Consider the following 12,055-nt stretch of genomic DNA (forward strand, 5'->3'; position numbering starts at 1 on the left):
CTACTGTGGTTGTTCTGTTTCTATGGACTGAGACACCAGACCAGAACACAGGCTGGTTTCTATGGACTGAGACACCAGACCAGAACACAGGTTGGTTCTGTTTCTATGGACTGAGACACCAGACCAGAACACAGGTTGGTTCTGTTTCTATGGACTGAGACACCAGACCAGAACACAGACTGGTTCTGTTTCTATGTACTGAGACACCAGACCAGAACACAGACTGGTTCTGTTTCTATGGACTGAGACACCAGACCAGAACACAGACAGACTGGTTCTGTTTCTATGGACTGAGACACCAGACCAGAACACAGACAGACTGGTTCTGTTTCTATGGACTGAGACACCAGACCAGAACACAGGCTGGCTGGTTCTGTTTCTATGTACTGAGACACCAGACCAGAACACAGACTGGTTCTGTTTCTATGTACTGAGACACCAGACCAGAACACAGACTGGTTCTGTTTCTATGGACTGAGACACCAGACCAGAACACAGACAGACTGGTTCTGTTTCTATGGACTGAGACACCAGACCAGAACACAGACAGACTGGTTCTGTTTCTATGGACTGAGACACCAGACCAGAACACAGACAGACTGGTTCTGTTTCTATGGACTGAGACACCAGACCAGAACACAGACAGACTGGTTCTGTTTCTATGGACTGAGACACCAGACCAGAACACAGACTGGTTCTGTTTCTATGGACTGAGACACCAGACCAGAACACAGACAGACTGGTTCTGTTTCTATGGACTGAGACACCAGACCAGAACACAGACAGACTGGTTCTGTTTCTATGGACTGAGACACCAGACCAGAACACAGACAGACTGGTTCTGTTTCTATGGACTGAGACACCAGACCAGAACACAGACTGGTTCTGTTTCTATGGACTGAGACACCAGACCAGAACACAGACAGACTGGTTCTGTTTCTATGGACTGAGACACCAGACCAGAACACAGACAGACTGGTTCTGTTTCTATGGACTGAGACACCAGACCAGAACACAGACAGACTGGTTCTGTTTCTATGGACTGAGACACCAGACCAGAACACAGACAGACTGGTTCTGTTTCTATGGACTGAGACACCAGACCAGAACACAGACAGACTGGTTCTGTTTCTATGGACTGAGACACCAGACCAGAACACAGACAGACTGGTTCTGTTTCTATGGACTGAGACACCCGACCAGAACACAGACAGACTGGTTCTGTTTCTATGGACTGAGACACCCGACCAGAACACAGACAGACTGGTTCTGTTTCTATGGACTGAGACACCCGACCAGAACACAGACTGGTTCTGTTTCTATGGACTGAGACACCAGACCAGAACACAGACTGGTTCTGTTTCTATGGACTGAGACACCAGACCAGAACACAGACTGGTTCTGTTTCTATGGACTGAGACACCAGACCAGAACACAGACTGGTTCTGTTTCTATGGACTGAGACACCAGACCAGAACACAGACTGGTTCTGTTTCTATGGACTGAGACACCAGACCAGAACACAGACTGGTTCTGTTTCTATGGACTGAGACACCAGACCAGAACACAGACTGGTTCTGTTTCTATGGACTGAGACACCAGACCAGAACACAGACAGACTGGTTCTGTTTCTATGGACTGAGACACCAGACCAGAACACAGACTGGTTCTGTTTCTATGGACTGAGACACCAGACCAGAACACAGACTGGTTCTGTTTCTATGGACTGAGACACCAGACCAGAACACAGACTGGTTCTGTTTCTATGGACTGAGACACCAGACCAGAACACAGACTGGTTCTGTTTCTATGGACTGAGACACCAGACCAGAACACAGACAGACTGGTTCTGTTTCTATGGACTGAGACACCAGACCAGAACACAGACTGGTTCTGTTTCTATGGACTGAGACACCAGACCAGAACACAGACAGACTGGTTCTGTTTCTATGGACTGAGACACCCGACCAGAACACAGACTGGTTCTGTTTCTATGGACTGAGACACCAGACCAGAACACAGACTGGTTCTGTTTCTATGGACTGAGACACCAGACCAGAACACAGACAGACTGGTTCTGTTTCTATGGACTGAGACACCAGACCAGAACACAGACAGACTGGTTCTGTTTCTATGGACTGAGACACCAGACCAGAACACAGACTGGTTCTGTTTCTATGGACTGAGACACCAGACCAGAACACAGACTGGTTCTGTTTCTATGGACTGAGACACCAGACCAGAACACAGACTGGTTCTGTTTCTATGGACTGAGACACCAGACCAGAACACAGGCTGGTTCTGTTTCTATGGACTGAGACACCAGACCAGAACACAGACAGACTGGTTCTGTTTCTATGTACTGAGACACCAGACCAGAACACAGACTGGTTCTGTTTCTATGGACTGAGACACCAGACCAGAACACAGACAGGTTCTGTTTCTATGGACTGAGACACCAGACCAGAACACAGACAGGTTCTGTTTCTATGGACTGAGACACCAGACCAGAACACAGACTGGTTCTGTTTCTATGGACTGAGACACCCGACCAGAACACAGACTGGTTCTGTTTCTATGGACTGAGACACCCGACCAGAACACAGACTGGTTCTGTTTCTATGGACTGAGACACCCGACCAGAACACAGACTGGTTCTGTTTCTATGGACTGAGACACCCGACCAGAACACAGACTGGTTCTGTTTCTATGGACTGAGAGACCAGACCAGAACACAGACAGACTGGTTCTGTTTCTATGGACTGAGACACCAGACCAGAACACAGACTGGTTCTGTTTCTATGGACTGAGACACCAGACCAGAACACAGACTGGTTCTGTTTCTATGGACTGAGACACCAGACCAGAACACAGACTGGTTCTGTTTCTATGGACTGAGACACCAGACCAGAACACAGACTGGTTCTGTTTCTATGGACTGAGACACCAGACCAGAACACAGACAGGCTGGTTCTGTTTCTATGTACTGAGACACCAGACCAGAACACAGACAGACTGGTTCTGTTTCTATGGACTGAGACACCCGACCAGAACACAGACAGGCTGGTTCTGTTTCTATGTACTGAGACACCAGACCAGAACACAGACAGACTGGTTCTGTTTCTATGGACTGAGACACCAGACCAGAACACAGACTGGTTCTGTTTCTATGGACTGAGACACCAGACCAGAACACAGGCTGGTTCTGTTTCTATGGACTGAGACACCCGACCAGAACACAGACAGACTGGTTCTGTTTCTATGGACTGAGACACCAGACCAGAACACAGACAGACTGGTTCTGTTTCTATGGACTGAGACACCAGACCAGAACACAGACAGACTGGTTCTGTTTCTATGGACTGAGACACCCAACCAGAACACAGACTGGTTCTGTTTCTATGGACTGAGACACCAGACCAGAACACAGACAGACTGGTTCTGTTTCTATGGACTGAGACACCAGACCAGAACACAGACTGGTTCTGTTTCTATGGACTGAGACACCAGACCAGAACACAGACTGGTTCTGTTTCTATGGACTGAGACACCAGACCAGAACACAGGCTGGTTCTGTTTCTATGGACTGAGACACCAGACCAGAACACAGACAGACTGGTTCTGTATCTATGGACTGAGACACCAGACCAGAACACAGACAGACTGGTTCTGTTTCTATGGACTGAGACACCAGACCAGAACACAGACTGGTTCTGTTTCTATGGACTGAGACACCAGACCAGAACACAGACTGGTTCTGTATCTATGGACTGAGACACCAGACCAGAACACAGGCTGGTTCTGTTTCTATGGACTGAGACACCCGACCAGAACACAGACTGGTTCTGTATCTATGGACTGAGACACCCGACCAGAACACAGACTGGTTCTGTATCTATGGACTGAGACACCAGACCAGAACACAGACAGACTGGTTCTGTTTCTATGGACTGAGACACCAGACCAGAACACAGACTGGTTCTGTTTCTATGGACTGAGACACCAGACCAGAACACAGACTGGTTCTGTATCTATGGACTGAGACACCAGACCAGAACACAGGCTGGTTCTGTTTCTATGGACTGAGACACCAGACCAGAACACAGACAGACTGGTTCTGTTTCTATGGACTGAGACACCCGACCAGAACACAGACTGGTTCTGTATCTATGGACTGAGACACCAGACCAGAACACAGACAGACTGGTTCTGTTTCTATGGACTGAGACACCAGACCAGAACACAGACTGGTTCTGTTTCTATGTACTGAGACACCAGACCAGAACACAGACTGGTTCTGTTTCTATGGACTGAGACACCAGACCAGAACACAGACAGACTGGTTCTGTTTCTATGGACTGAGACACCAGACCAGAACACAGACTGGTTCTGTTTCTATGGACTGAGACACCAGACCAGAACACAGACAGACTGGTTCTGTTTCTATAGACTGAGACACCAGACCAGAACACAGACTGGTTCTGTTTCTATGGACTGAGACACCAGACCAGAACACAGACAGACTGGTTCTGTTTCTATGGACTGAGACACCAGACCAGAACACAGACTGGTTCTGTATCTATGGACTGAGACACCAGACCAGAACACAGACAGACTGGTTCTGTTTCTATGGACTGAGACACCAGACCAGAACACAGACTGGTTCTGTATCTATGGACTGAGACACCAGACCAGAACACAGACTGGTTCTGTTTCTATGGACTGAGACACCAGACCAGAACACAGACAGACTGGTTCTGTTTCTATGGACTGAGACACCAGACCAGAACACAGACAGACTGGTTCTGTTTCTATGGACTGAGACACCAGACCAGAACACAGACTGGTTCTGTTTCTATGTACTGAGACACCAGACCAGAACACAGACTGGTTCTGTTTCTATGGACTGAGACACCAGACCAGAACACAGACTGGTTCTGTTTCTATGGACTGAGACACCAGACCAGAACACAGGCTGGTTTCTATGGACTGAGACACCAGACCAGAACACAGACAGACTGGTTCTGTTTCTATGGACTGAGACACCAGACCAGAACACAGACTGGTTCTGTTTCTATGGACTGAGACACCAGACCAGAACACAGGCTGGTTTCTATGGACTGAGACACCAGACCAGAACACAGGCTGGTTCTGTTTCTATGGACTGAGACACCAGACCAGAACACAGACAGACTGGTTCTGTTTCTATGGACTGAGACACCAGACCAGAACACAGACAGACTGGTTCTGTTTCTATGGACTGAGACACCAGACCAGAACACAGACAGACTGGTTCTGTTTCTATGGACTGAGACACCAGACCAGAACACAGACAGACTGGTTCTGTTTCTATGGACTGAGACACCAGACCAGAACACAGACAGACTGGTTCTGTTTCTATGGACTGAGACACCAGACCAGAACACAGACTGGTTCTGTTTCTATGTACTGAGACACCAGACCAGAACACAGACTGGTTCTGTTTCTATGTACTGAGACACCAGACCAGAACACAGACTGGTTTCTATGGACTGAGACACCAGACCAGAACACAGACAGACTGGTTCTGTTTCTATGGACTGAGACACCAGACCAGAACACAGACTGGTTCTGTTTCTATGGACTGAGACACCCGACCAGAACACAGACTGGTTCTGTTTCTATGGACTGAGACACCAGACCAGAACACAGACTGGTTCTGTTTCTATGGACTGAGACACCAGACCAGAACACAGACTGGTTCTGTTTCTATGGACTGAGACACCAGACCAGAACACAGACTGGTTCTGTTTCTATGGACTGAGACACCAGACCAGAACACAGGCTGGTTCTGTTTCTATGGACTGAGACACCCGACCAGAACACAGACTGGTTCTGTTTCTATGGACTGAGACACCAGACCAGAACACAGACTGGTTCTGTTTCTATGGACTGAGACACCAGACCAGAACACAGGCTGGTTTCTATGGACTGAGACACCAGACCAGAACACAGACTGGTTCTGTTTCTATGGACTGAGACACCAGACCAGAACACAGACTGGTTCTGTTTCTATGTACTGAGACACCAGACCAGAACACAGACTGGTTCTGTTTCTATGGACTGAGACACCAGACCAGAACACAGACTGGTTCTGTTTCTATGGACTGAGACACCAGACCAGAACACAGACTGGTTCTGTTTCTATGGACTGAGACACCAGACCAGAACACAGACTGGTTCTGTTTCTATGGACTGAGACACCAGACCAGAACACAGACTGGTTCTGTTTCTATGGACTGAGACACCAGACCAGAACACAGGCTGGTTTCTATGGACTGAGACACCAGACCAGAACACAGACAGACTGGTTCTGTTTCTATGGACTGAGACACCAGACCAGAACACAGACTGGTTCTGTTTCTATGGACTGAGACACCAGACCAGAACACAGGCTGGTTTCTATGGACTGAGACACCAGACCAGAACACAGACAGACTGGTTCTGTTTCTATGGACTGAGACACCCGACCAGAACACAGACAGACTGGTTCTGTTTCTATGGACTGAGACACCCAACCAGAACACAGACTGGTTCTGTTTCTATGTACTGAGACACCAGACCAGAACACAGACTGGTTCTGTTTCTATGGACTGAGACACCAGACCAGAACACAGGCTGGTTTCTATGGACTGAGACACCAGACCAGAACACAGGCTGGTTTCTATGGACTGAGACACCAGACCAGAACACAGACTGGTTCTGTTTCTATGGACTGAGACACCAGACCAGAACACAGACTGGTTCTGTTTCTATGGACTGAGACACCAGAACACAGACTGGTTCTGTTTCTATGGACTGAGACACCAGACCAGAACACAGGCTGGTTTCTATGGACTGAGACACCAGACCAGAACACAGACAGACTGGTTCTGTTTCTATGGACTGAGACACCAGACCAGAACACAGACTGGTTCTGTTTCTATGGACTGAGACACCAGACCAGAACACAGACTGGTTCTGTTTCTATGGACTGAGACACCAGACCAGAACACAGACAGACTGGTTCTGTTTCTATGGACTGAGACACCCGACCAGAACACAGACTGGTTCTGTTTCTATGGACTGAGACACCAGACCAGAACACAGACTGGTTCTGTTTCTATGGACTGAGACACCAGACCAGAACACAGACTGGTTCTGTTTCTATGGACTGAGACACCAGACCAGAACACAGACTGGTTCTGTTTCTATGGACTGAGACACCAGACCAGAACACAGACTGGTTCTGTTTCTATGGACTGAGACACCCGACCAGAACACAGACTGGTTTCTATGGACTGAGACACCAGACCAGAACACAGACTGGTTTCTATGGACTGAGACACCAGACCAGAACACAGACTGGTTCTGTTTCTATGGACTGAGACACCAGACCAGAACACAGACTGGTTCTGTTTCTATGGACTGAGACACCCGACCAGAACACAGACTGGTTCTGTTTCTATGGACTGAGACACCAGACCAGAACACAGACTGGTTCTGTTTCTATGGACTGAGACACCAGACCAGAACACAGACTGGTTCTGTTTCTATGGACTGAGACACCAGACCAGAACACAGACTGGTTCTGTTTCTATGGACTGAGACACCAGACCAGAACACAGACAGACTGGTTCTGTTTCTATGGACTGAGACACCAGACCAGAACACAGACAGACTGGTTCTGTTTCTATGGACTGAGACACCAGACCAGAACACAGACAGACTGGTTCTGTTTCTATGGACTGAGACACCCGACCAGAACACAGACTGGTTCTGTTTCTATGGACTGAGACACCCGACCAGAACACAGACTGGTTCTGCATGTTTTAGAAAAGGCAGGATAGCGAAACACTAACCAGCCTGACGGATTCCACAGCAGGTCTGACATGGGAAGAGTATTTAGCAAGTTAGGGACGTCATGTCGTCAATCAAATCTATTGATAATGCTCTTTATAGCTGTTGTCACACAATTATATCTACAATTCTGTGATAAATAGTCACTCCCAAACATTCTCTGGTGTTTCCTCCAACAGGAGGTGATTGGACAACCCCAGTGATTGTAGCTCCACCCTCCACCACGGCGTCCCCATCGCACCTATCCCACCGCCGCACGCCGTCAGAGGCTGACCGCTGGCTCGAGGAGGTCACCAAGTCTATCTGCGCTCTGCAGCCCGCGTCTACACCCTCCTTCCAACAGTTCCTCACCCCCAACCCCCCAGCCTTGTCCACCATCCCAACCCAGGCATTCTCAACCACATTACCCACAGGCCAGCCCTTCTCTGCCCCCATGCCTGTGCCATCTGTTGCTCCTGTGGCCTTCATGTCCTCCCTGCCCCCTCGCCAGCCTGCCTACCCAATGTCCAACGGGCTGCCCTATGCCCACCCCAGTGTGCCCGTGGTGGGCATCACTTCCTCTCAGATGGTAGCCTATTTGTTTGGTTCAACCCCCCAGCCCCAGGCGTACCCCGTCCCCCAGTATGATCCTTACAACAACCCCCACCAGCAGCCCTCTATGCCCCTGCCTGTCCACCTCCAGCCACCCAATGGGAGTGTCGCCTTCAATGGAGGCGGAGCCGACAGCTGGGCCCCTCCCTTCCTGCCCCCTCAGTCCTCCCCGGCCCCTCCCCTGCCCCCGCAGCTCCAACCCGCGGCCGACCCCTTCGAGGCCAAGTGGGCCTCCCTGGAGAGTCGGTCCCGCCAGCACACCACACCGTCGCCCACTAACCCCTTCTCCTCCGAGCTCCACACAACCTTTGAGATCCAGCTCTAGAGACTGAGGAGGAGGACTGGGGAGGAGGAGGACTGGGGAGGGGGAGGAGGAGGACTGGGGAGGGGGAGGACTGGGGAGGGGGAGGAGGACTGGGGAGTACTGGGGAGGGGGACAACTGGGGAGGAGGAGGACTAGGGAGGACTGGGGAGGACTGAGGAGGACTAGGGAGGAGGAGGAGGACGACTGAGGAGTACTGGGGAGGAGGGGGACTGGGGAGGACTAGAGAGGACTGAGGAGGAGATATAGCCACTCTCTCCATCCGCCTGGTCTGGCTTAGTGGGGGGACCTGAGTGAAGAGGAGAGAGGAGGACTGGGGAGGAGGAGGACTGGGGAGTACTGGGGAGGAGGAAGGCAATGGATGGGTGCATCTATAAGTTGGGGTGGAGCTGCTGGCAGCACAGAGGTCATGGAGAGACGGAATTATTGAGGTGCTGCTGCTTACCAGGCATGTCATTATATTGTGGGTTTAGTTTCTTTGGGTGGACATGATAACCCTGTGGAGTACTAGAGCCCCAACCAGTCACCCAGTCAGCCCCGACCAGTCACCCAGTCAGCCCCGACCAGTCACCCAGTCAGCCCCAACCAGTCACCCAGTCAGCCCCAACCAGTCACCCAGTCAGCCCCAACCAGTCACCCAGTCAGCCCCAACCAGTCAACCAGTCACCTAGTCAGCCCCAACCAGTCAACCAGTCACCTAGTCAGCCCCAACCAGTCAACCAGTCACCTAGTCAGCCCCAACCAGTCAACCAGTCACCTAGTCAGCCCCAACCAGTCACCTAGTCAGCCCCAACCAGTCACGCAGTCAGCCCCAACCAGTCACCCAGTCAGCCCCAACCAGTCACCCAGTCAGCCCCAACCAGTCACCCAGTCAGCCCCAACCAGTCACCCAGTCAGCCCCAACCAGTCACCCAGTCAGCCCCAACCAGTCACCCAGTCAGCCCCAACCAGTCACCCAGTCAGCCCCAACCAGTCACCCAGTCAGCCCCAACCAGTCACCCAGTCAGCCCCAACCAGTCACCCAGTCAGCCCCAACCAGTCACCCAGTCAGCCCCAACCAGTCAGCCCCAACCAGTCACCTAATCAGCCCCAACCAGTCAGCCCCAACCAGTCACCCAGTCAGCCCCAACCAGCCACCTCAGCCTCAGACCCAACTAGCCCTCGCAGCTCTGGAGAGACCATAATGACTGTACTAGGGGTTCCTACCCCCCTGCCTCCCTCTCCTGGTCCAGCTCACAGCGCCCCCAGGTGGCTGGAGTATGATTTGCTCTCCCGACCACCTGGCAGGCAGAAGGACTGCAGCACTGGAAGAGAACTGAGCTTCCAGACCAGAGATTCTCATATAAAACTTCAAAATCAGAAGTGAGAAAATGCCAAAATCTTTATTTTTATGCATTAAGGTATATTTTAAAATAGCTTTGGAAATTTTAACAGAAGAGTTGTATGGTAATCTTTGCCAAAGGCACAGAGGCTAGCTAGCTACAATGAGAATGAGTGGATGTGTAACGTGTATACAAGCAATTATATTATACATAACATCAAATCTGTTAAGAATATAAAAATATACACAGCAACACAGCTCACGGCAGTAGTCTGATTTCTATGACGATGGAAAGAGAAGACGTGTTTGTTTGAAGGGACAGCTGTTTTACTTCTTTAAAAAAAACAAAAATGATTCTGTCTTATTGTCGTTGCTGTGCATCTCACTGTAAATAATCCAGCCTCATTGCAGCAACCATTTAATGTGGAGCCAGTGGGCAGAAGCGGTTGTGGTGATAGTAGAGGGGCTATCCAAGTGTGTATTCACTAGGAACCAAACGGAATGGGGAAACTGGGCGGGACCTACCTGAATTTCTCCAATAGAAACTCATTTTTTCGATTTGCAAAACTTTTTTTCCGTTTTGAAGGAAACGTTTGGTACGATGTTCCACTAATGAATTTACACCCCAGGTTGCCTCTGCTTACTGCAGCTCTGCTCTCTCAAGTCTCCTTACTACAATAGTACTTGTCTAGTACTCGATAGGACTCATATAGTACTTGTTAGTACTCAATGGTCCTTGTTAGTACTCGATAGCCCTTGTTAGTACTCGATAGTACTCATGAGTACTTGTTAGTACTCAATGGTCCTTGTTAGTACTCGATAGTACTCATGAGTACTTGTTAGTACTCAATGGTCCTTGTTAGTACTCGATAGCCCTTGTTAGTACTCGATAGTACTCATGAGTACTTGTTAGTACTCAATGGCCCTTGTTAGTACTCGATAGTACTAACGAGTACTTAACTACATTCAACTTCCTCTGTCTTCATTGTCATTGTTTTATTTTTCTGGTAATATTTGTTCTTTTGTATTTTAACACTTTGGACAGTGTCATCTCCTAATTTTTCTCCTTAAATTATATTTTTCAATGAAAATGATAGATTGACAGATCTCCCATTTTTATTTGCACAAGCACTGTAGTAGTTGATAATTTGACCACAGTGATGAATGATGGACCACAGGTCATGGCTGTGGGTAATGTATTTGACCACAGTGATGAATGATGGACCACAGGTCATGGCTGTGGGTAATGTATTTGACCACAGTGATGAATGATGGACCACAGGTCATGGCTGTGGGTAATGTATTTGACCACAGTGATGAATGATGGACCACAGGTCATGGCTGTGGGTAATGTATTTGACCACAGTGATGAATGATGGACCACAGGTCATGGCTGTGGGTAATGTATTTGACCACAGTGATGAATGATGGACCACAGGTCATGGCTGTGGGTAATGTATGGACGGGTCAGTCATAGATCTAGCTATAGTAATGGATATTTTGTGGCTCCTCTTCCACAGAGGGTTGCAAAATTCCAGTAACTTTCCCTAAATCTCCCGGTGTCCAGAAATCCTGGTTGGAAAACTAAACAAGAAATGCAGGAATCTGAACTGTGGTTCTGAATCCAACCGTTTGCAGTAGAACGAGAGATTGATCTGTTTGTGTCTGTCACAAATGGAAACTCTATACTGTAGCTATACTACCAGGGCTCTGGTTAAAAGCAGTGCACCGTATAGGGAATACAATGTCTCTCACTCTCATCTGCCACACTTTTCTTTTCTTTTTTTATCAAGCCTGTGAATATGATCTGTTATCTGATCAAGTTTTTAATTTTCCATTTTGTAATTATTTCATTGTTTTTATTCCAATTCTTTCCAGAACAATTTTAAGCTAAAAATATTGAATAAATTGATGGTGGTGGAAACAACAAGTTTTTGGTTGTG

General features: G+C 48.8%; 1 protein-coding gene across 1 annotated transcript in view; it reads left to right on the forward strand.

The window, feature by feature from the left end:
* LOC120022966 (protein numb homolog) overlaps positions 1-8,836 on the forward strand; it is a 33,838-nt gene extending 25,002 nt beyond the window's left edge. Inside the window, exon 9 of the mRNA XM_038966925.1 lies at positions 8,058-8,836. Coding sequence (XP_038822853.1) covers positions 8,058-8,794 — 737 coding nt within the window. The 3' untranslated portion in view covers positions 8,795-8,836. The remainder of the gene's footprint in view (positions 1-8,057) is intronic.
* Positions 8,837-12,055: the final 3,219 nt, after the last annotated feature.

Source organism: Salvelinus namaycush, chromosome 28 (assembly GCF_016432855.1).
Source record: "Salvelinus namaycush isolate Seneca chromosome 28, SaNama_1.0, whole genome shotgun sequence".
In the NCBI taxonomy this organism is placed as follows: domain Eukaryota; kingdom Metazoa; phylum Chordata; class Actinopteri; order Salmoniformes; family Salmonidae; genus Salvelinus; species Salvelinus namaycush.